Source organism: Homarus americanus, unplaced genomic scaffold (assembly GCF_018991925.1).
Source record: "Homarus americanus isolate GMGI-L3 unplaced genomic scaffold, GMGI_Hamer_2.0 scaffold15541, whole genome shotgun sequence".
Lineage (NCBI taxonomy): Eukaryota > Metazoa > Arthropoda > Malacostraca > Decapoda > Nephropidae > Homarus > Homarus americanus.
This window is the reverse complement of record NW_024757351.1, coordinates 96,650-122,657: the sequence shown is the minus strand read 5'-3', so window position 1 is coordinate 122,657 and position 26,008 is coordinate 96,650. Positions and strand designations below refer to the sequence as shown.

At 42.8% G+C, this 26,008-nt stretch overlaps 1 protein-coding gene across 2 annotated transcripts; it reads left to right on the top strand.

Moving 5' to 3' along the window:
- The first annotated feature begins 669 nt into the window (after nt 1-669).
- On the top strand, nt 670-25,378 carry LOC121857442 (hemicentin-1-like). 2 transcript variants are annotated; one of them, XM_042353495.1, is made up of 13 exons: nt 670-848; nt 5,855-5,975; nt 7,536-7,751; nt 9,147-9,304; nt 9,683-9,827; nt 10,794-10,924; nt 12,516-12,675; nt 14,308-14,444; nt 15,172-15,331; nt 18,970-19,221; nt 19,456-19,596; nt 20,116-20,378; nt 20,839-25,378. In XM_042353495.1, the coding sequence occupies exons 1-13, from the start codon at nt 756-758 to the stop codon at nt 21,022-21,024; spliced, it is 2,163 nt and encodes a 720-aa protein (XP_042209429.1). In that variant the 5' UTR covers nt 670-755; the 3' UTR covers nt 21,025-25,378. The 2 variants fall into 2 exon arrangements, with proteins under 2 accessions (XP_042209429.1, XP_042209428.1); XM_042353494.1 differs by having other exon boundaries at nt 15,115-15,331.
- The last annotated feature ends 630 nt before the right edge of the window (nt 25,379-26,008 follow it).

Genomic DNA, 26,008 nt, shown 5'->3' with positions numbered 1-26,008 from the left:
AACGTGAATAATCATTTATCAATTCACTTTACATAAATTTGTACCATATATTAAATTCCCCTCACTCTACCTAATTGGCCCTTCCTAAAACATCCCATCAACACACAAAATCCCTTCATCACCCATCACCCCCATCATTCTTTTCCCAGCCATGAAAGAGGACCACTCCATCATCTAACAAACTGACCCCTTCTTTAACACCCCTTCTTACATCCCATCACTAAAACCAACGCCCCTTCACTCCCCTTCCGTTGTAAAGAAACTTCCCTTCATCTCCCTAGCAGGCAATCTTCTTCAGCATCAGTCCTCTCTTCTCTTTTCTCTCTCTACTTCTCTCTGTTTCTCTCTCTCTCTCCCTCTCTTTAATCCTCCTCAGCATCAGTAGGACTTGCCTTTGATGATGTTGCTCTCTGTGTACGAGTCTCTACTGCATTCCCCTGATGGTAGTTCTTCTAATTTTTATTTTTATTTGTCTCTTTCTTCTTCATTTCTTTCTCTCTCTCTCTCTCCCCCTCTCTCTCTCTCTCTCCACCTTTATTAGACTCACTCACTCATTCACATTCTCTCCCTCTCTCCACCATTATCACACACTGACATTCTCTCTCCCTCTCTCCACCACCATTATCACACATAGCTCACTCACATTCTCTCTCCCTCTCTCCAACAGATACGACGCTCGTGACACCTCACTGGGGTACCGCCAACACACACCTCACTCCACCAGAACCACCTTTCAGCCTAACTCACCAGCCCATATGGTGATCAAGGACGCCACGCTGGAGGACGCTGGCAGATATGAGTGTCGTGTGGACTTCATGAGAGCCCCATCCAAGACGACCACCATTGAGGTATGTTCCCATGACTGTCATATGCCACTAGTTCTCTCATGACTGTCATATGCCACTAGTTCTCTCATGACTGTCATATGCGACTCGTTCTCTCATGACTGTCATATGCCACTAGTTCTCTAGAGAACCGATTGGTTCTCTAGATATGTGAAAACGGTGTCTTGTTGTTCTCTAAGAGACCATGAGAGCACCATCCAAGGTACGTTCTCATTATTGTAACAGAGTCGAGGTTTCTAAACAGGTGAGACTATAAAGGTGCTCATTAGACGGTTTCTATTACCTATAACGTCTATTGTATCATCATCATCATCACTACTGTTAGGTTAGGTTAGGTTAGGTTAGGTTAGGTTGTAAGTTATTAATATAGAGTCAATGTTGACGTTTCTTGCTATTTAATTTTCTCAAAGTTTTACATATTTTCTCTTTGTGTTTCTTAACGTTGTACTAAAGGTTCATGGGTCACGATAAGGCCTTATACTGTATACTTCTCACTACATTATTACACACAATAGTTTTTAATACACCTGTAGAGTTGTATACTTACTCACAACAGGTGAATGTACTTTATTATATTTATTATTTATTATTTTTTTTAAAAGAACTTAAAACTATGATAAGATATATATACGTGTACATATATTGTATGTACACACACACACACACACACACACACACACACACACGCACACACATACACACACACACACACACACACAAACACACACACACACACACACACACACACACACACACACACACACACACACACACACACACACACACACGCACGCTTGCCCTAAATCGGATACTGCACAAATAGTTCTGACCAAACATCAGAGGCTGTAGAATATTAAGCTTGTGTGTGTCTCTGTTTGTCTCTACATATGTGTGTGTGTGTGTGTGTGTGTGTGTGTGTGTGTGTGTGTGTTAATAGCGTGTCGTTGCCTTGTGAACAACAGTGTGGGTGGTATAGGTAGTAGAGAATGGGCTGTGGATGTGTGTGGGTTTTCTGCATGAGTGCTGATGGAGTGGGTGTTGTGTGGGTGTACTGTGGTGTGGGTATAGTGTGGGTGTAGGGTGTGGGTGTAGTGTAGGTGTAGGGTGTGGGTGTAGTGTGGGTGTAGGGTGTGGGTACAGCGTCAGTCTAGTTCAAAACATCTGTGAATGACCATCCCAAAGTTAATATCTCACACCCAGAGTTCTCCTACACACTTTCTCTCCATTCCTCCCTCACCCTCCCTCTTCACTCCCTCATCCTCCATCTTCACTCCCTCACCCTCCCTCTTCACTCCCTCACCCTCCCTCCTCACTCCTCACCTCCTCTTCACTCCCTCACCTCCTCACCTCACCTCCCCACCTCACCCCACCTCACTCTTCCTCATAAGACAACAGGACGCGACGCTGACTCCACGGAGATAAGAATTCTCAAGACGCTATTTATTCTCATGTGTGCTCTCTCTCTCTCTCCCCCACACACACACACACACACACGTTAGGAGGATTTTAATGCGTCCCTCACAGCACCATTACATGCCCTTAGACTCAGTGACACAGGTCAGGCAGGAGTGGACACCAGAGGCCTAAACAGCTCAGATGGCGTCCCTCCCACACTAATGTACACCTGGGCGACTCACCTTCACTACCTGTTATATAATTCAGGAGGTAAAGGTAGTTGTCCTCCTCCATGATGGCTTAATGGGGCAGCTCTGGGGTAGGTACTGGTATGCCTTTACCTTTCACTGGAGTACTGGCAGTAATATGGAGTTGTTTTCTTTCTGTCTCTGTCTCTACCTTTGTATTCCACCCACCCTCCACTCCTAGACCTTCCACCTCCACCCTAACTCCTCCACCCATACCATAGCCCTCTTACACCTCCACCCACCCCACTCTATCCTCTCCCCACTCCACCTCCTCCACCTAGATGAGAATATCCCACCCACAACACGGAGATGAACAATGACCTCCTACCCCCAGAAAGAAGCCTTCCTGAGAATGATATTTTTGCATATAGATGTGTTTTTCTCGCCTTAGTATTGTGGGTGAGTGACGGAATACCTCCCTGGCCCCTGTCTTAGGCACTCCTGAGGTGGATAACACGGTAACAATAACTCATGTTGGTCTGACGGGGAGACGAAACGGGAATGGATGTGTCTTATTGGTTGAATAGTGAGGTGAAAATACTAACAAGGGAAGAGGGGGCTAATGGTGTGGTGTAGATGGTAAGACACAAGGGGGGGTAGTTAAAGGGGGGGGGGTGATGGTGTGGTAGAAATGCTTAGACACAATAAAGTAATACAACCAACTATCGATCTATACAGTACAATAAAGACGCATCTATACACCAAACATGATATACAACTTGAGGATAAAACCGAGCTATACACTATTGGTTCGTAACTATAAAAACAATCCTCTTTCTATATATATTTCCAAAAAATTAAAAAAAATCGAAATGAAAGAAAGAATTACTCAAGCTCAGTTCCCGATAAATAAAGAAATGTTTTTACCATTACCATTTATTATTCAACACCCTAAATCACATGTTCTCGACTCTTGAAAAAAAAAATATTCGACTCAAGTTAGGACGTAATTTAGGTAATTAGTTGTTTGAATGGCTGTTGGGGAGTGAAAAAAATCCACACCCTTTTTTTGAACACAGATTAATCCTTTCCTCTCAGATTTCGATTTTGGGAGAGGGGGGGGGGGGATTTTTTTGAGCTTTTAGATTACTTAGACTTATTTTTTTTTTCAAGTTCAAGACGAGAAATATTTCCTGTGAGTGAGATAGTCAACATGTGTGGTGTCTGTTAAGTGGGCCTGGCGTTAGGTTGGTTAGGTTAAGAGACGCACGAAGGAAGAAAGGAAGGAAAAAAAGGAAGGAAGGAAGAAAGGAAGGAAGGAAACGCGATGTGTATGGTAAGCAGAGCGTAAGGTCGTCCCCCCACCATCCATCTTACCTGTCAGCTGAGAAAATGAAACCGGGAGGATGAAGACGACTCCTAAATTCCAACATCTTGATTAGGTGTGTCATCCTGTCATAGCTACACACACACACACACGCACACAGACACACACACACGCACACAGACACACACACTCACATACAGATTTCAGAGTTTCCACGATGCTGTTTTTAGTGTGTGTGTGTGTGTGTGTGTGTGTGTGTGTGTATGTGTGTGTGTGTGTGTATGTGTGTGTGTGTGTAATAGAGGCGTTTTTAATGGTAATGTCTACATGTATATAAAGGAGCTCGTTAACTCAGGGTGTGGTTGTTATGTTGGTGACTGCTTCTCTCTCCACACACCTACACAGCCAAGAGCTAGAGCCGGAGCACCATTAAATATATTATGAAGGTGACATTAATGGTGCATCGCTAAACACACAAGTCTAGTGTCACACCGTATATGAAAACACCCGAGGCTACACTCATACCATCCCTGATACTCCTACACCCACTACACAACTACACCAACCCTACTTCACATTCTACACCCACATTATTTCCTGTTACACATATTACACCCACATCTTTACACCTACACGTCATCCTTCTACACCTTTTCTCCCTCTCTCTCTCCCCTTTGATACACTCATAGTACACCCATACGTCGCTACACTCGCTCGCTTAGCTTTTATACTTTTCAACTCAACACATCAATGGTTCTCTGTCTCCTACACCCCTACAGCTTAATCTTTCTACTATCTCCTCTCCCCTCACCCCAGCAGCTGTCTCCTCACCCCAGTAACTCTCTACTCTCCCCTCACCCCAGTAACTCTCCCCTCACCCCAGTCACTCCACCATTATATGCCTCTTTGCCGTTAACAATCCTACTCGCTACTTTCCGCCTCTCACATGACCCTTCCTCCTCGTCCTCCCCCTCCTTCTCGTCCTCTTCCACCCCCTTCCCCTCCTCCTCCTCCTATCCTCCTCCTCCTCCTCCTCCACGGCTGTTTTTTTTTCCACTTCTGATGAGTTGCCAGACTCTCTCTCTCTCTCACTCTCTCTCTCTCTCTCAACAAAACATTACCATAATGAACAAGTGTAGCCTCAGGGAACACCATCTTAAATTAATTTATAAATGATACAATGAGAGTATTACATTATTAAGAATATAAGAATACACCTGAGGGACTAATTACGGGGGATCTTACCTGTCTGTCTTACCTGTCTGTTTCTTGTAAGACGGTGTACAGGTGTGGTAATGGTATCAGGTTGTGGTGATGTTTTGGTTGTGTGGTGGTGGTTGTGGTGATGATGATGATGATGATGATGATGATGATGATGAGAGAAAGTAGAGGATAATCTTATTAGGAATTTATCCACGAGGAAATTAGTCAGGAAAGAACGAATGCCTCTCTCTCTCTCTCTCTCTCTCCACTCACAGGTAGTGACTTACTGAACCAATCATAGGGTCCTATTTGGCCACTCAGAAAGATTAGCTTATAATAACCAATCAGAGAGACGCATTTACTCAATCAAGAAAATGAATCAATCATATTATGTTATGCGACCAATTAGAAATAGTCACCTAGCCAATCAGAGCATACTACTCCTCCAATCAGAGGGAGTCATCTAGCCACTCAGAGTGTCTGTTTGGGTGAGTGGTTGGCTGGTGCATAAACTATCATTTGTCTATTTAATTACATCTAATTATGAGCGTCATGTGAATTAATTGTCTCGACGTTCACAAATTATGTTCATTATTTTCATATCGTGTAATTAGTTGTGCAAGATTCATCAGTTATAGTATTAATTAACTTTTATTTGGTAGATGTTTACTATAATTTATATAACTAATTACCTATGATTCAGGAATGGGGTAGTCAGGTGTGTAGTGGATACCTGTGTAGTTACCTGTAATTAAGAAGTGACAGGTGTGTTACAGGTGTATATTTTATCCCTTTGTTACCTGTAATTAAGTGACAGGTGTGTTACAGGTGTATAATTTACCCTTTGCTACCTGTAATTAAGTGACAGGTGTGATGAGTGTTACTGTGTGTTACAGGTGAGCGTGGTAGAGCCGCCCTCCACGTTACAGGTGAAGCGCACTACAGGTGAGACCGTCACCTACACTGTTACGGTCAACGAGGGCAGCCAAATCCAGCTCTCCTGCATCGTGACGGGAGGTGAGTGACGGGGTGTGACGGGAGGTGAGTGACGAGGTGTGACAGACAGGGTGTGACGGGAGGTGAGTGACGGGATGTGACGGGAGGTGTGTGATGCAGTGTGACGGGAGGTGAGTGACGGGGTGTGACGGGAGGTGTGTGATGCGGTGTGACGGGAGGTGAGTGACGGGGTGTGACGGGAGGTGAGTGACGGGGTGTGACGGGAGGTGAGTGACGGGGTGTGACGGGAGTTATGTGACAGGAGGTGTGTGATGCGGTGTGACGGGAGGTGTGGAATGATGAAGGATGATGTGGAGTAATGTGGAATGGTGTGGCGGAGGGATGTTAATAAATGTGGAAGGATGGAATTGGCTGTAGAGTGATGTGGAACGGGAAGAAATATTAAGCACAAATAGAGAAGGAGAGCGAAGGGAAAGGAAGAGGGAAGGGGAAGTAAAGAAAGAGGTGAGAGGGAGAGGGTAAGGAAGGGAAGGTAGGGGCCCAGGGAGGAGAGGACTCATGGAGGGGAGGAGGAGGTAAGAAAGGAAAGGGAGAGAGAGGAGTGTTAGCCTCTAATAAATAATTACTGTAGAGGCGAGTGAGAAGGAGTGAGGGAAGGAGGAGAGTTCATTTTATCTCGCTCCCTCCCTCCCTCTCCTTCTTCCCTCCTTCTCTCCCTCTCTCTCTCTCCTTCCCTGCCTCCCTCTCTTTCTCCTTCCTCTCCATCTCTCTCCTTCCCTGCCTCTCCATCTCTCTCTCCTTCCCTCCCTCCCCACTAGAGTCAAGATGTTTGGGTCAATAATGAAGGACTTCCTGTTTTCTTGGTAGATTATTATTATTATTATTATTATTATTATTATTATTATTATTATTATTATTATTATTATTATTATTATTATTATTATTATTATTATTATTATTATTATTATTATTATTATTATTATTATTTGTAACCTAATATGCAATAATGTGGAGTGATGTGCAGTTATGTGGAGTGATGCGCAGTTATGTGGAATGATGCGCAGTGATGTGGAGTAATGTGGAGTGAAGAGTCACATAATATTACACTAACTCCCATAAGCAACAGGCAACTAACAATGACTGAATTAGCAAGAGTGACGCAGTGCAGGTCGACCTCAGTGACCCACTACCTCTGACAGATGTGTTGACAAGGTAAAAGGGATTTGTCATATGGTGTTTCGGCGGCTGTCATGCTGTCACGCTGTACCAGGCTTTTGACATGACAGATCTGGGGAAAGGATTGTGTTTAATGTGACACTTTGAAGGGAAGAATCTACCTGTAATTAGTGGTTAATAATGATTAGTGTTTGTTATGGTAAGGTGTGACAAGGTGAGGGTCTCTACCTGTCAAGTGAGGGTGGGTGGGTGTGTGTGTGTGTGTGTGTGTGTGTGTGTGTAATATAACTTCTCCACCATCCATTCATGCATATATACGCGAGTATATTAGTCCATCCAACTAGCCAGCCATCCATCCATTTACCCATTTCTTTGTCAATCTATCTATCTATCTATCTATCTATCTATCTATCTATCTATCTATCTATCTATCTATCCCCACAGGTCGTCCTCGTCCTCGTGTGTGGTGGACACTGAGGAAGGACTTGGAGGAGAAGGTAGTGGACGAGACTTATGAATCCCTCGAGTCCGACTTGACCCAGAACAACTTGATGTTGCCGCGGCTCGAGTACAACCTCCACCAAGCGAGGCTCACCTGCTACGCCTCCAACACTAACGCCACGAGCCCTCTCTCCTCCCCACTCACCCTGCTGTTGAATAGTAAGTACCTCCTGGCCCACTCATCCCTCTCCTTACCATTCATAGCCCTCTCTCCTCCCCACTCACCCTGTTGTTAAAAAATGAATACCTTGCCCACCCACTCCGCCACTTACTATTTATTCCTCTTACTTTCCCACTCACGCCCACTCACTTTCCCACTCATAATAGATTAAACCTGACCACTATATAACGAGCATTAAAACCTCTCTCTAGAAAAACCAGGAAATAAAACCATTTTCCTTTATTATAAAAAACCTTCGTTAACAGATCCTAGGCGAGAAAATCTTAAGAGATCAGCCTAGAAGATTGCCGTCTCTCCTAGCCACATCTCCTAACCATGTCTCCTAGCCGCGTCTCCTAGCCACGTCTCCTAGCCACGTCTTCTGGCCACATCTCCCATCCACATCTCCCATTCACATCTCTCATCTACATCTCCTAGGCATATCTCTCATCCACATCTCCTAGCCATATCTCCCATCTATATCTCCTAGTCAGAATATTCACGCTGTTCTCCCAACATCTTCACGCGCTTTGCATAATCCAATTGTGGGCGCCATTAACTCAAGTCGACTCACACACACACCAAGAGACCCGACCAGGCCAACACTATCTGTCCGGGGGGAGGGGGAGAGAGGAGGGGGTGGTGAGGTCTTTCTCCATGGGAGGAGGGGAGAAGGGTTGGGGGGAGATATCTCTTAATTGCTAATTTTACCCTGAGACAAACCCTAAAGATTACAGTACTTATTTTACCCTGAAACACGACATAAACATTACTTATTTTACCCTGAAACATTACCTAAGACATTGTTAATTTTACCGTGAAACATTACCTAAAACATTGTTAATTTTACCCTGAAACATTACCTTAAACATTGTTAATTTTACCCTGAAACATTACCTAAAACATTACTCATTTTACCCTGAAACATTACCTAAACATTACTGGGTCTCGCTGTAATAACCCACTACTCTCCTGTAATGTTTAATTAAAAAAGAACATCATGTACTACAATATATCGCTCGCCTGCAACATATTATAATATATAATTGTAATATATCATGTGTGTATATAATGGGATACAGGATACATATTATAACACCCAGAGTTAAACCGTGAAGTTAAACCTAAACCAAACTATATTAACACTACTACTAATTTAACCTTATATAACTTAACTTCATCCTAAGCTAAACTCTAATAACGACTCATAATTTAACTTAAACCTAACTTAACCCTTAGCTAAACTATATTATCCTACTGCTAATTTAACCTAAACTAACTTCAATTTTGCCTTAACCTAATCCAGACCTAACATTTAATTAATATATCAAAGGTTAATAAAAAGACATTAACCATTAACTCTCAGATAATCTTAACTGCTTGTTGTGTTACAGTGGCACCCAGAACCGTCAAGATCACTGGGTTAACTTCACCTCTCCTGGCTGAGCGGCGGTACAGGGTGGGTTGTGAGACGACAGGAAGCAGACCAGCCCCTAATCTCACCTGGACCATCAAGCGACCTGAACGATTGGAGGAAGTCATTGCTACGGAGGTAAATCATCATTAACCCCTTTTTTGAAACCTTAATTAATCCAGGTCATTTTGTTGATTGTATGAAGGTCAATATCTACATTGAGTTCCTAACCTAACTTAACTTAACCTTATTTAACCTAGCCTAACTTAACCTAATGTAAGTTAACCTAATTTAACCTAACTTGACCTAATATTTCGTCTCCCATATTCAAAACTTATTAAACATTCTCTCTCTCTCTCTCTCTCTCTCTCTCTCTCTCTGTCACATTCAGCACCTACCTCATACACCCTCCCCCCACCCTCTCCTCCCATGGTCAAAAAACTTAAAAAAAAAACCTCTTTCTCTCTCTCCCTCCTCCCAGACTTACCTAATAGCCTTTCTCTCTACCACGTACAGAAGTTATCAACGAAGAACGTGAGCAGGTCGTGGCTGGAGGTGAAGGTGAGGTGGAACGATCATGGTGCCACACTCCGCTGTTCCGCCTCCAGTCCAGCTTTACCTGAACGAGTGGTGACTAATAGTTCAACCTTTGATGTTCACTGTGAGTACCTACCTGTCTGTCTGTCTGTCTGTCTGTCTGTCTGTCTGTCTGTTTGTCTGTCTGTCTGTCTCTGTCTGTGTCTGCTTTTTCTTCTTCTTCTTCTTCTTCTTCTTCTTCTCAGTTGTGTTGGGAGTTGAGACATTAATTTTTGGGTCTTTTTACTACGATTTTATTTTCGTATGTAGACAGAGAGAGAGAGAGAGAGAGAGAGAGAGAGAAAGAGAGAGAGAGAGGTGAGAGAGAGAGAGAGAGAGAAGCACTAGGTGAAGGAGGTAACTTCAGTTGAGGCGGACATTGGAAAACACTTTGTAATATTGCATTACCTGAGTCTGCATTACCTGTCTGGCCACCTCTCTCAACAGACGTTCATGTGTGTGTGTGTGTGTGTGTCACTGGAGATTATTTTAGGAGAAACCAGACATGTACGTACACAAAAACACATATACAAAACACAGGTTAAGTTAGGTTAGGTTAGGTTTGACTAAAGTAATCTTTATAGACCGCACGCAATAGCAAGTCGATTTCTTTTTTTACAGCATAATTATAATTATTGTAAACAGTAAACTAATCATAGGTGATTATATGTTGATCCTCGCCTTAATGTGGGATTATGACAACATTCACACGAGATCCTCTCTCTCTCTCTCTCTCTCTCTCTCTCTCTCTCTCTCTCTCTCCAGCGTACCAAAAAAAAGGTGAACGTAATGCCAACAACAAGATAAAAATGTTCCTGAATATTAAAGAAGTGAGTAAGAGGCTTATGTTAGCTTATGAAATGGGATGATATGAAGAGAGAGAGAGACAGACAGACAGACAGACAGACAGACAGACAGACAGACAGACAGACAGACAGACAGACAGAAATATGTGACCTGTTTCATCATGTATCTTATATTAGTGATAAATGAATTCTTATGTTCTCCCTGTGTCTCTCATATAACACTATTGTTCTCCCTGTCTCCATAGTCTCCCCGCGGCTACAGCTGAACCTGGGCCGGATGCTGCAGCCAGATGGCATCAAGGAAGAGATGGATGTTTACTTTCACTGCTCCGTCACTGCTAACCCAAAGGTGTACAAAGTCACCTGGTACCATAATGTAAGTGTATCTCTCACAAATTACAGCAGCCATTATACTCTTAGACTCACATGAAATGGAAAATGCATATATGAATTATTTTCCTCTAAGTGGCCATTAGTCAGACGCTTAAATATATATTTCTTTTACAACTGTGTGATGTCCAAACAGGTAAACATAACAGGTGTGCCATCAAACGGTGCACCTGATAAGTGGTGTATTACTGAACTCTACATTTATAAGTATGTAGTCAACCTGGGTCGGGGTGTAGTGGGGGAGTGAACACAGCACTCGATTCATATAAAAAGAGTCGTTGGTTTGATCCCATGTTACTTTTATCCCACCTCAGCACACAAGGTACCTTACACACACACACACACACACAGGTAAAATGCTCGCTTACCTGTGGCGCGTCTCATCAACTTACCTGTGACAGTGTGGGTCTCTGTGGTGTCTCGCTGTGAAGTCGTTTACCTGGCTGTTGGGAGGACTATTTTGTACCTGGGTGTTGGAAGGCGTGTACTTGGAAGTTGGTAGGGTGTGTAGGTGAATGCTGGAAGGAAAGTCTGGTACGTGGATGCTGGAAATGTCATGAACGTGGATTTTATAAGTACGCGTACGTGAGGTGATGGTGTGAAGCCTTAATCACGTGGGAAGCCTCGGGGTTAATTACCAGCTTAATTACCACAGACTGGGGGCGTGATAATTAAGGGTTAGTGTCTAGCCTCAGATTCTTAGCGGAGGGGCGACGAGGCTAGATAATTAACAAAAGTTTCCTGATGGTGCAACGTGTTAATTAACGAGAGGCTTTGAGGAGACAGGTAGCCCAGGTGTTGTCGGTGGAGTGTTGGAGGTGGAATAGTAATGCTGGTGGAGTGTTGGGGGTGGAATGGTAGTGGTGGAGGGTAGTGGATTGTAGAGTGGTAGTGGTGGAGGCTAGTTGATTGTTGATAGTGGGGGACAGAGGATTGTTGGTGGTAATGGTGGTGGTGATGGAGTGATGGAGTTGTGATGCAGTGGTGGAGTGATGGAGTTGTGATGGAGTGGTGGAGTTGTGATGGAGTGGTGGAGTGGGGGAGTTGTGAGGGAGTGGTGCAGTGATGGAGTTGTGATGGAGTGGTGGAGTGGTGGTGAAGGCCAGGCTATTGGGAAACTGGTGAATTTGGGAGGAAATAAAAAGGGAAGAGAGAAAGAGAGAAAAAGAGAGGAGGGAAGGAGGGAGTGGGAGGAAGAGGTGGAGGGAGGGAGGGAGGAGGAGGGAGGGGAGGGAGAGGGGTAGGGAGGAGGGAGGGAGGAGGAGGGAGGAGGGAGGATGGAGGAGGGGAGGGAGGGAGGGGAGGAGGAGGAGGAATACAAAGAAAGATCGTTCCTTGGTACTGACAGGAATCAGAAATAAAGAAATTAACAGACAGGCAGACCGACGGAAAGAAAGAGAATGCAAAACAGAGACAGAATGACAGAAAGAAAGGCAAACAAACTGACGGGAAGACACACACACACACACACACACACACACACACACACACCACTACCATATATCTAACTACCATGTTTCTCACCATCTTAACTACCCATATCTCTCACCACTATGTCTCCCTCTTCCCTCCCTCAGAACGTGGAGGTACAACAGGACCCTTCTGCAGGAGTACTGGTGTCCGACGATCACTTGGTCCTACAGAAGATCAAGAGACGCTGGAGTGGTTCTTACGTGTGCCGCGCCTCGAACGTGGTCGGGGATTCACAGTCTGAACCTCTTAATATAACCGTGCGGTGTGAGTCGTCTTATATACTCCTGTTGTCTTACTGTTGTCTTACTGTTGTTTTACTGTTGTATTCCCGTTTTTTCTTCCTGTTGATGTCTTATTGTTGCTTTCCTTCCCGTTGTCTTAGTGTTATCTTAATGTTATCTTCCTTCCTCCTTATCTTCCTGTTGTCTTCCTACCTAATTGATAGATCTTTCGGTATAGTGCCCTGTCAGTAACTGCTGTTATCTCCCACAGCAGCAAGTTTGTCCCCACAGCGGGAGTAGATACTGCTGTGAGGAGCAAAGCACAGCCTTTAATTCATCAAGACTTACTTATTACAGTGTGTGTGTGTGTGTGTGTGTGTGTGTGTGTGTGTGTGTGTGTGTGTGTGTGTGTTTTCTTTATGCACACACACACACACACACGCACACACACACACACACCTTTGATCACCTGATATGAACTATTAATTAGTCCTGACACACGCAGTATAATGGCGTCACTCGGTAGCATGACTCATTAGCCTTACCTGAAGCCATTAAAGAAATTGGCTCTGTGTTTACTACCTGGACATAGCGCCACTAAAACACGGACCATAAATGAGCGCCAATATTAGTAGAAAACATCATGTTCTCATCTAACGGAAGGAACGCCAGGCATTTGTTAATTCTCGTGCTGGCATTAATGTTTTAGTTTTAAGATATCGCCAAACGTTGCATATTGCCAGTAGTCACTTTATTTTCTCACTTAACATCATAAAAACATAAGATAAACTCTAGTGTTTTTCATCATCTTTACACACACACACACACACACACACACACACACACACACACACACACTTAAGTTATAGCCTAGACCTCATCGGGGTTTAGTTCATAAAAGGTTATAACAAAGCGTCTTCACCGCGTCATGAAGGCTTCAGTAATGACGATTTAGGACGAGTTAATGCAAATATACGTCTCCTCTGACAATGCAGTGAGCTGGGCATTATACGGTGTAATGTGCACTTCTTCTCTATCAAGGTGGTCTGTAAGTGACGTTAAGGTCTGGCGGTGGATATTTTGGCTTGCTCTAATGGCTTAAGGAACTGGCCATCTCTCTCTCTCTCTCTCTCTCTCTCTCTCTCTCAGCTCCTGAATTATCGCCCTTCTTCTAATTTTCTGTTTTGAATGTTTTTTTTTTATTTACGTATGACAAAAACTAAACGAAAAATACTTGAATTGGTTAGTGTTGTTGTTGTTGTTGTTGTTGTTTTTCTTGTTCTTCTTGTTCTTCTTCTTGTTCTTGTTCTTGTTCGTCTTCTTCTTCTTCTTCCGCCACTTCAATCTCTCGTCCCATAAGTTTTTTGTTTAATTTTCTTGGTATAAAAATTTGTGAAGGGTAGAGTACTTGTGTTGATTAATTAACTCGTCTGACCTTTTCTTACTATTTGACTTTCTCCTCATCCTCCTCCTTCCTTTCTCCTCCTCCCGTTCCTCAATCACCTCCTCTTCCTCATCCTCCTCTTCTCCTCCATCTCCACCTCCTCCTTCACCTCCTCCTCTTCTCCCATGATTTTTTGTTATATAATTCTTTAATTCTTCTTGTAATATGATTTTTGGAATATAATACTCAGGTAAATTTTCACGGTACTAATTAATACGGTTAACCCGACAGACGCGCCCATCTGTGCGTCCACATCTACGGCAGTGTTCCGGGCGGCGCTGGGAGAGGAGATCATTCTGCCGTGTAGGGTTCTGTCTCACCCTCGTAATGTCTCCTTCTCCTGGACCTTCATGAACACCCTGACGGAGGTAGGTGGTGTGTGGGGGTGTGGGGAGGTGTAGGGGAGTGGTGGTGTGGGGGGTGGGTGTAGTGGTGGATGTGTGTGTGTGTGTGTGTGTGTGTGTGTGTGTGATAACTTGCTTGAAAATAGGCAGCTGTAGGTTGAGTTACTTTACTTATACACACAACACAGACAGCCGGTTCACACACACACACACACACACACAACACAGAATCAAAACAAGTCAACTCATGCCTCGTGTACTCCGCCAAAACAACACAACAACAACAAGACAAAATATAGGTGTAGTTCATCCTAGACGAGCTGCCGGTAACACAATAACAAGGTCATCCTGGGTTAAGAAAACACGCAGGTCCTTCTGTCAACAAAGGTGCAGGTCGGAGTGTTGTCATGGAGGTGTTGTCCTGGGAGTGTACCTTTGGGAGATGTGTGTGTGTGTGTGTGTGTGTGTGTGTGTGTGTGTATGTGTCTTTACGTAACATATCTCTCCAGTATTAACTCATCTTAATCTATAAACTAAACTGATCATCTCATATCAATCTTGTCGAAATAAAACACAAGTATACTGAAATAAACTATTTAACCATAAACCAAACATACATATAAACAAGACGATCCCTCTCTCCCTTCCCTTCCCTCCCACCCCATTCCCCTTTTCCTATCACCACTATCATTAGTTTCCAACCCCTTTCTCCCCTACCCTGCCAACTCACCCCCTTCCCCTGCTTCTCCAGCACGAACGAGTGCCTGGCGAACGTGTCTCCTGGAAGGGGTTGGAGTCTCGTCTGCGTTACCTGCCGGAGAAGACACAAGACTATGGCACCTTACACTGCTGGGCGTCCAATGTTGTCGGTCACCAGAAGGAGCCCTGTGTGTTTACCATCAAGCCTGCGGGTGAGTAGTAGTAGTAGTTGTAGTAGTAGTTGTAGTAGTAGTAGTAGTAACAATGGTAGTAACAGTAATACAACCTACAAACTGGGGGTCATTGTCAAGCTCTTGATCACCATTGTGTCCAAATCCCAACGATCTGGCTTAACAAAGTGTCTGCGATATCACTCTGACAAGAACTACGTGCTTTGAACTGTACTTGTATTCGGTCAGAGGGTGTGGTGGGTAGGGGTGGTGTACAGTGAGGGGAGGGAGGGAAGGGGAGTTGTACAGTGAAGGAGGAAGGGAAGTGAAGGTTCCTACTATCAGCTGGCCCTCGTGTTCACATCTACATAGACTGGTATCTAGTTGCTGTGTTTACGCCTAGTTGCCGTCCTCACCACCAGAGGGTCGCCACCACGGTACTTGGCGCGTGACACAAAGCGGGTAATTGATTGGAAAGATAAACAAATGAAGACGTTTATCTTTTGCTGTGTCTCCCGACTCTCGTGAAATTGGTAATTGTCTCGGCTCACAGCACACAATTGCCTGCACTTATACCTGCTACAGTAGCTGACGTGTATTGTGGTACGTGGCAACTCTGTGTTTGATTACATTGTATTAAAACTCCCGCATTGGCACTAAGGAACGTTGCAATAGTAGCCAGACTAAGGATGTTAGATAAGAATCGCAAAGTGTTGCCACATTTCACAAAACGCGCCAGCCTCTGTACCAGGTGTAAGTGAAGGCGACTGTATATAGGAACCCCTTCTCACCCCTCCCCCTCACCTCACCCCGCCATACAGAGTCGGTCCTCACACGTTCTCTGTCTTGTGAACGTTATATTAGACTTGACTTTCATCAAAATATATTATGTTCTTGGAGCTATTATCGTTTTGTTAACATACTGAATTTAGTAAGAATATTATCACGTTCAAAGAAGAAAAAAATGATATAAATGGGAATGATATTAAGTCGATCTATTTCTTCTGACATTTATTTTTTGTAGATAATGTTTATTTAATGAGATGAATGCCGTGGAAGCCTGGACGTTGATTGGTTAGTCGAAACCTGAACGTTGATTGGCTGCGTGACTTCTCTGACGGACAAGAGGATTTAGATAGAGTTGTTACTGAGTTTCATTTAAGAATCGAGGTTTGTATTGTGATTAGATGCCACTGAAAGACATTCGATCCTACTTGAAAGACTACGATTAGAAAAGGGGATTTTCTTCTGATTGGATTCCGTTTAAGACAATTACCCTTATTACATTTGATGATTGGAGTAAAGGATTCGCATGATTCGATTCCACGGAAGAAAATCAGTCCTACGTGAAGAGATGAGTTTGCACGAGAACAAGACACGAGATCCTTAGCGAGACATGAGACACGAGAAAGAACGAGTAACGAGACATCTCCCTCCTGTCCACCATCTCAAAAGAGGCGAGAACGGATAGAAGTACGAGACCCTCAACGAGACATCGATATCAAGGGCACTTACATAGCACCTCCGAGAGATATCACACGAGGACGGACACGAGATCATCTACGAGACATCAAACACGAGGACAGACACACACAGACGAGCAACGTGAGGTTTATCGACCAGGTGACAAAGGTGTGTTGCTGAAGATATCTCAGGTGCGACTTGTAAACACGAACGCTGGCAGTCACGTGTGGTGGTGAGGCCGACTCTTGTACTGTGGTGGTGTGGTGCTGTGGCTGTTGATGTGATGCTGTGGGAGTGTGGTGCTGTAGTAGTGTTGATGTGGTGGTGTGGGAGTGTGGTGCTGTAGTAGTGTTGATGTGATGGTGTGGTAGTGTGGTGCAGTGGTAGTGTTGATGTGGTGGTGTGGTGGTTAGGTGCTGGTTCTGTGGTGGTGTTGTGATGGTGTGGTAGTGTGGTGCTGTGATAGTGTAAGGGTGAGGATGACTCTTGTGGTGCTGTGAGAGTGTGTGGTGCTGTTGTGGTGTGGTTGTGGTGGTACAAATAGCTCAAGTTAAATAATTCATGTAACTATTTTTAACATAATATTTCATGTTTGTTTTCTGTGATTCAACTACCAGGATTATTAAGGCCATTCACTAGGTCTTAATCCCTCACCATAAACAACTTTTAAATTCTCAGGGAAGAAAAAAGATCCACGAATCAGGTCAAGAAAGACACACATTGTGCTGGCTGACGCAGGTAAACATCCAGAGTGGACCAAAGTCTCGCCTGTTCTTACCATCCATAAAACACTTTGTGTACACGAGACAAACACAGCACCCCTGGCCTCGTGTGTGTGTGTGTGTGTGTAGGTGTGTGTGTGTGTGTGTGTGTACTAACCTACGTTCACCAATATTGACACTCATTAATATGACACACACTGCCATGACTGTCACGTACAGGTCTCGTGTCATGAGGAACAGATCATCGCGTGAAATATTCTTAATTATGTACCGAGTCTTAAATAATATTGTAAGTGGAGTTGTTTGGTCAGTAATAATATATTGAGGCTTTGTAGTCTCGTGGTTTATTGGTTCAAAGGTTCATTCGTGTCGGAGTTCACTGGTTCGAAGCTTTATTGGATCAAAGCTTTAATGATCTAAGGGTTCATTGGTAGTACGCACACACACACACACACACTGAATCAGGAAGAGGTTGTGCAGCAGAGCGGGGAAAGAGACATTGTGTGTGTGAGGGCCGTGTGTGTGTGTGTGATCAGAAAATTTAACCTAAAACAAGAAGAAAAAAACATGTTTCTACGGAGAATGAATGTGTAGGTTGAATGTTGACAATGATTAAATGAGAAAGAAGGGATCAGAAACTTAACCCAGAGACATGTTGGTTTCTCAGACGCGTGTGGGAGGGTGTGACTGTTGAGGAGTGAGTGAGAACGATAGGGGAGAATTTTATTTAGTGAGAGATATGGTGTGTTGTAGAAAATTACCCTGGTAAACCTTGCTCTCTCTCTCAATAATCGAAAAACTATTTATTCCATGCTGAGCTGAGGGTTGCCGCCTGACCTTACTCATTATTCACTAGTTTCTTTAGTTATTCATTGTCTTGTTTTTTTTTCAATTTTTTACTCTTATCATTCTCTGTTATTTACTGTTTTTTATTTAAATTCTAGGGTTATTTTCTTTAATTGTAATCATGATTTTTATTGTTTTTTTCTGTTTTTTAATAGTTTTTATTTTGTTATTTTTTATTTTGATTGTCTTTGTTTTATTTTATTTTATCAGTTCTTATTTATTTGTTTTTTTATTTTCATTTAGACATTTTTAATCAAATTTTATTTTTTTAAAGAAATTTTTAATATATTTTGCTTTGATTTTCCTTTCCTTTCATGCAATTTTAATTATATTTATTTTGCCTTTCATCAGTATTTTCATTTGATCTGTTTTGTTGTTTTATTGAATTTGTCTTTCAGTTGTATTTCTAATTTATTTTATTTTTTTACGTTGAATTTTATTTTGCCGTTTTTCTTATTGATATTTGACCTTGCAGTTGGGGAGGTGAGGACGATCAGGTGTAGTGCCGGCCATGCTGCCTCCTTGTGTAACTGAGGGTTAGTATACAGTGTGTTATATCTACACCTACTGGGCCCTCCTAAACGGGCCCATCACGCCTATGGGGCCCATTTTCACCTATCATGACCCTCGCTATTCTTCAACCTACAGGAGTTCCGTCAAAGCCTCAGAACTGCACCGTGAGTAACCAGACTTGGGAGAGCGTGGAGGTGACCTGTGGTGACCTCGGGGGTATGCTGGGTCACCACAGGGGTTACGGTGGGTATGACTACAACCGCCTGGGGTATGAGGACGTGCCCACACCTAGCAACCCTGCTGAGCTACTGCAGGATAAAGACAAGCCCCGGTACCTCCTGACGGTGCAGGAGAGGAAGACCTTGGCTGTTGTACATAATGTTACTGGTGAGTCTCTCTTTCTTGTTGTTGCGTGTGTGTGTGTGTGTGTGTGTGTGTGTGTGTGTGTGTGTGTGTGTGTGTGTGTGTGTGTTTTCTATAATAAAATGCAGACAGTATCTACCATTTTCTGTTGCAGAGAATTGTGTGTTGCCTATTAAGCTGTTACTAAAAGTGTTTCAGAGAGTGTTGGTTGATAAGTGTTGCAGAGCCAATAAGTAAAACCATTGTGTTGTGTTGCAGGAGAGCGCGGGTTGTTCTCGGTGACGGGTCTGACTCCTGGGCTGGACTATATAATATTACTCTTCCGCTACAACAGTCATGGACGCTCAGCTAATGTCACCCTGGAGACCTTTACCTTAAGGACGGCAGAGAACAGAATGAGTGAGTACCTAGTGAGGGTGTTCTCTCTCTCTCTCTCTCTCTCTCTCTCTCTCTGTCTAGTTTTGTTAGTAGCGCTGTGGTAAGAGATGAACGGCTTGGTGTGTGCTTGTCTATGGTACCCCAAGGTCGTCTCTTGGTTCCTTCTCTATTTTGTTTTGGTACCACTGGGGACGCACAAGTGGTGATATTTTCCGTTCTAGTGTTACATTGATGATTTCTAGTCCCTTATAGTGCAGTCTATGTGTTTTCTCCTACAACTGTATGCTAAGAAGGCTTCCTGTGCCATCTCTCTGGTAACAGCCGTGATGGAGAAGTGAATGTTGCTGCTTTTACAATGTCACAGAGGAATAATGATGCTCTTTGGGTTATAGCAGTGATGATATATAACAATGGTACTATAGTGGTGCTGTGATGTGTGACATGAGAGAGTGAGGTACTGGTTTTCAATGGTACTTATGTAAGGAAACGATAATGTCGATAAAAACTGACGATATTATTTTGCTTTCGTGTCTGTCTCAGGAGAAGAAGAGGAAGGTGGAGAGTCCGCCCTTCTAGGTATGGTGTTGGGGGTGATTGGCGTGGTGTTGTTACTAGCCGTGGGCGCCATTGTTATTACCCTCCGGTCCCGTTCACGCCCACGGTCCTCCACACCCACGGAGACCACCCGCTTACCCCCAGGGGAGACCAATGACTCGACGGGTCTGGACCATCCGGACCTGCTGGAGGCTGAGAGTCATGCTGTTCCCACTGGACCTTATCGGCCTACTGAGGTCACACAAGCGGTGAGTTGACCTGACCTCATGTGACCTGCCCCTCGACGCCACATATACTGTATCCAGAGACATTATCTCCTATCCTGAACCTATCCTACGTGTTACAGCATACACACACCTCAAACGCACCTCACTCACGCCCACACACACTCCCCACACCCCTCACGCTCACCACCCCCTCACCCCCCCCCCACACACCACATCACACATGAGACAACAGACAGACTCAACAGACAGGGTTAGCATATACTGAACAAGTCTGAGCTTCTTATAGCAGAGATCTTATAAAAAAATGAATATATTGAAGGAAAAAATAGGTCTTGTTATTAGCTTTAAGGGGGTCTGCTTTAAGGGGGTCTGCTTTAAGGGGGTCTGCTTTAAGAGATTCAGGTAATTAATTCTATTCTCTCTCTCTCTCTCTCTCTCTGTCTCTCTCTCTCTCACCTCCCGTGTTCTCTCCCGCCCACAGCTCTTGTCACCAGCTCGGCCCATGGACGAGGAGATGAGTCTCACGCCCACATCCGTCTCGCCCACCGCCCACCTGGACTACCTGCCGCGTGAGGTTCCAGAAGCCCTGTCTCCGAGTGTAAGGTCTCACCCACGCTTGTATGTGAGGGCGGAGGGTCACACCGGTCAACAGGAGAGCTTCCTCTGAACACCCTCCGCCTAGCTGCTACAGTACCACCAGGGGGACGAAGAGGGTCACTCACCTAAAGTGTTTTTTTTTTCAATATCGCCAACTAGTATAGTGTTATTATTTTATAGAGTATGTTGATATATCTACCTGGGTCTTGATATATCTACCTGGGTCTTGATATATTTACCTGGGTCTTGATATATCTACCTGGGTCTTGATATATCTACCTGGGTCTTGATATATCTACCCGGGTCTTGATATATCTACCTGGGTCTTGATATATCTACCTGGGTCTTGATATATCTACCCGGGTTTTGATATATCTACCTGGGTCTTGATATATCTACCTGGGTCTTGATATACCTACCCGGGTCTTGATATATCTACCCGGGTCTTGATATATCTACCCGGGTCTTGATATATCTACCCCGTTCTGTTAATCAGTGTATCCGGGTGAGTTGGTCTATTAATCCGGGTCCATTGTAAAAAAAATTACTATTCCCGGTTTACATAGGACACTTTATTCCCTTGCATCTTCTTCTACGAGTTGAGGGAATATTTTTATCGATATTCCCGCAAAGACGGAAGATTTTAAGGACAGATATTCCATTGGGGAAGAAAATATTTTACCAAGGTGTTGTTGTTTCTATGAAGACTGTCACGAACGAGCAACTGAATCCGGATTTGTTTGTTTATATAGCTGTGTGGTGTTGTGATGACGTATTTACCTGACCAGGGAGTTGACGTTCGTGAGTGCTTGAAAGGCGTGGCCAATGAATTCGTAAATGTTTGAAAGGCTTGGCCAATGAATTCGTAAGTGCTTGAAATAAGTAGCCAATGAATTTGTAATTACTTGAAAGACGTAGCTAACGAATTTATAAGCACTTGAGTGACGTGGCCAGCGAATTGACTGACGTTCATGAGTGCTTGAAAAACATAACCAGTAAACTGGCGTTCATGAATACTTGAAAAAAAATGGAAAAAATTATATTGTGAGAAAACCCAAAAGATCGATGAAGAAGATTTAAGACTTTATTCATTTGTGTCCCTGTTTGTGTATAAAGGCTACAGAAATGTCCTAAAATGTGTCGATCCAGCGCAGGTTAACAGAAGCGGTTCCTCGTTGTGTTATGATTTGATAATGTTTTTTGGAACTTAATGTAAATAAACAAATATGGAAGTGCAGTTGAGATAATCAGTTTAGAAAGTGCAGTTTAAGACCAGATGATCACTTAAAGAATGCAACTTAATACCAGATGATTAGCTTAAAGGGTGCGGCTTAATACCTGATGATCAGCTTAAAGAGTGCAGCTTGAGATCATTGAAACATACATAAATTAGTGTGAAAATAGAAAAGTAAGATGTGTAAAGTAAGAGAAGAGAAATTTATACTAAGGAAGAAGAAAGGAAATGTGAAAAGAAAGAAAATGAAATAAAGTGAGAAGATAAAATGAAAGAAATATCAGGTTGACTTGTACGTGTTAGATCAACTTGGTTCGTGTCAGATCAACTTGGTTTTTCTCAGATCAACTTGGTTCGTGTCAGATCGACTTGGTTCGTGTCAGATCAACTTGGTTCTTGTCAGATCAACTTGGTTCTTGTCAGATAAACTTGGTTCGTGTCAGATCGACTTGGTTCGTGTCAGATCAACTTCGTTCGTGTCAGGTCAACTTGGTTCTTGTCAGATCAACTTTCAATATGTCAGAAATTGCGGTAGACTGTCTGATAATAGTTTTACAGATATATTGCTGTCTGAAAGTATTAATTGTAAAGAAAAAAAAGGCTTTTTATTTTGCCGTGTGAGAAACTTTGTCTAGTAAAGATGGGGGAAAAGTTTTGTTGGAAGTTGTTTGTGACTCGGCATGTGACGGTAGCGTGTGACGGTAGTTTGTGACGGTAACGGTAGGGTGTGACGGTGACGGTGAGGTGTCGACAATAGGGTATAGGTGTGATGATAAATTACAGGTAACGTTATGGAACTGGTGACGGTAAGATAAAGGTAACGGACGATTGGGTGTAACGGTAACAGTGAGGAGTGACGGTAACCTAGAGGTGTAACGGTAACAGTGAGGAGTGACGGTAACCTCGAGGTGTGACGGTAACCTCGAGGTGTGACGGTAACAGTGAGATGAGACGATAATAGTGATGCTAATAAAACTGCAGCAAAGAAGGAAGGAAGGAAGGAAAGAAGGAAGGAAGGAAGGAAAGAAGGAAGGAAGGAAGGAAGGAAAGAAGGAAGGAAGGAAAAATCAACGTAAAAATTTCACCCAAAGGAAAAAAAAATAATAATAATAATAAAAACCAAAACAACATCTTTACTTCCACAATATTTCGAAAACTTCCAGGTTGTGTGTTAGTCAGTTCGTGTCCTCTACTTTCGTTCACAACAACACTATTATGACTCACGACTAAGACAGACAATGACTAAAACTTAAACCCGAAACTATTTAAAATTTATCGTATGTGAGTGAAAAAAAAAACTCTTTGATATTTTTTCTTCGGTAAGAGTGAACGCTTAATATACATATTGTAAAAAAAAATAACTAAAACAATTAATAATATTTCATGTGTATGATAAATGGAGCAGCTGTTTTGATTTCCAGCTTTTGTTGTGCTTTCTCCATGTGCGAAGATATTTTTAAAACTTTCTAATGCTGAGAGAGTGAAAGTGAGAGTTAAAGTGAGAGTGAAAGTGAGAGTGACAGTGAGAGTGAAAGTGAGAGTGAAAGTGAGAGAGTGATAGTGAGTGAGAGAGAGTAAGTTATTGGTGTGTATGTGTGTATCAACTTTCTACTCTGGGAAAGTGAGTGTGAAAGTTACCATATTGTCCAGTTTTCTCTGTGTAATAAATGTGAATATGTGTGTGAGGAAAGGGGGGGAGGGCTTGTACCTTTTATTGAGAATTGAATTTTAATCCAGAATAAATAAAAGTTTAACAGTAAAATGTATGAGGCCAAACACACACACACACACACACACACACACATACACACACACACACAGAAACTCACTACAAATGCTAAAATGCAAGATATACACCTTAATCAATCTTTCTCTCTCTCTCTCTCTCTCTCTCTCTCTCTCTCTCTCTCTCTCTCTATCTATCTATCTATCTATCTATCTATCTATCTATCGTGTCACTCACATACACTAAATGAAGTAGTAATTGACACGCTATCATCTAAAACATATAACTATTAAGTTACAAAACACAGTTACTAAAATAAATAAATTAAATATATATACACGTACTCATCTGTTACATAATTAGATATTTTAAATGAAGGGTAGTTGGTATTTATCGTAAGTTTATTATACAGATGTGATATTAATGCTAGAAGAGGTGACAGATTCTCAATGGTTCGTAAGTTGAACTCCCATTAAATGTTCGTAAGTCGAATTTTTCTAAAGATTCGTAAGTTGAAATTTTCATCTAAATGGTCATAGGTTGAAATTTTTATCTAAATGTTCGTAAGATGAAATTTTCCCTTAAATATTCCTTGCCTTCAATAGGTTGTAGAGTAAATTTTTCTCTTAAATGTTCATAAGTTAAATATTTTACCTTAACTAAAGAGAAAATAACCTATATCCAGTTCGGTAGAGTTGTAGCCATAGTAACTCCAACATTTGTGTCGTAGTTTAGAGGAAATCCTGACTGACGAACTTTTGGGAATCTATACCAAGATATTTACGATAGCCTGAGAGCAGCCAGTAAGAGTTCTCGCGGGTGTGATGACGTCAAGTTTCGTGATGTTATGAGTTATAAGACAACAAAAGTTTACGATATTTTTCCCTCAGTAGTTACGATTTTTTGAGGCGAAATGATTACGTGGGACTCCATGGCATTATGGGTTCGTGGCTAAAAGAATGTGACGGCAGGTATAGAATTTGTAGAGAAAAGGTCAAATAATTGTTTTAAACCGACTGTGAGTATGACATTTCTGTAGATAATTGATTTAAATAAACTGATGTACTGACCTATGAACATACTGTAAATATTTTCACTCTAAATGTCTTTCCATTCCCGGTTGTGGCCGAGTGGATAACACACTGACAGAATGACCGCCGTGTTTAAGGGCCGTTGGGTGTGGTTAGCACTTCTGGTGGTGACTAATCTTATGAGGAAAATCTGAGCGGTCGACTGTGTACTCGCTAATTCGGACTGGTTCTCTGTGCTGTTTCCTGACCTACTTCCCCTTACATTTTGACTCTCTCTCTCTCTCTCTCTCTCTCTCTCTCGTTTCCAGTATAAAGGGCGTCTCCCTCATACCCGTTTAACACGTCCATCGATCGTAATCTTCAAATGTCACCTTCTGCCTGACTTTTTGGCTGTGTGTACCACCTGTGTTTACCACCTGGATACTCTCTCTCTCCCACTTAACACGTCTCGCATCACTAATAACCTCCAGGTAACTTCATTAATGATTCCTAATTGAGTTAAAAAAAAGTTCCTTAATAAAATGCCCCTCCCCCCCCCCAACTCCCTCATGACCTGTCACCACCTATCCATGACCATGTGAGCCACGTCTTAAAGGCTCCCATGACCACTCGTCCTCCTCACAGAAACAGCGTATCCTTAAAATGTCCTCAAAACTGCTCTGAGATTCTACTCTCTTTGGACACGTTCGCTTATCATTAACTTGAATCTAAAATTAAATGTATGGATTTTCCTCGTGAATGTTATCTCCAAGTGAATGTTATCTCCTGGTGAATGTTATCTCCTGGTGAATGTTATCTCCTGGTGAATGTTATCTCCTGGTGAATGTTATCTCCTGGTGAATGTTATCTCCTGGTGAATGTTATCTCCTGGTGAATGTTATCTCCTGGTGAATGTTATCTCCTGGTGAATGTTATCTCCTGGTGAATGTTATCTCCTGGTGAATGTTATCTCCTCGTGAATGTTATCTCCTGGTGAATGTTATCTCCAAGTGAATGTTATCTCCTGGTAAATGTTTTCTCCAAGTGAATGTTATCTCCTGGTGAATGTTATCTCCTGGTGAAT

Coding starts and splice junctions, on each gene's coding strand:
- LOC121857442 (XM_042353494.1), top strand. CDS start 756: ATGGTGATCAAGGACGCCACGCTGGAGGACGCTGGCAGATATGAGTGT. Junction 9,828..10,793: donor TTCAACCTTTGATGTTCACT/GTGAGTACCTAC, acceptor CTGTCTCCATAG/TCTCCCCGCGGCTACAGCTG. Junction 19,597..20,115: donor GACGGCAGAGAACAGAATGA/GTGAGTACCTAG, acceptor TGTCTGTCTCAG/GAGAAGAAGAGGAAGGTGGA.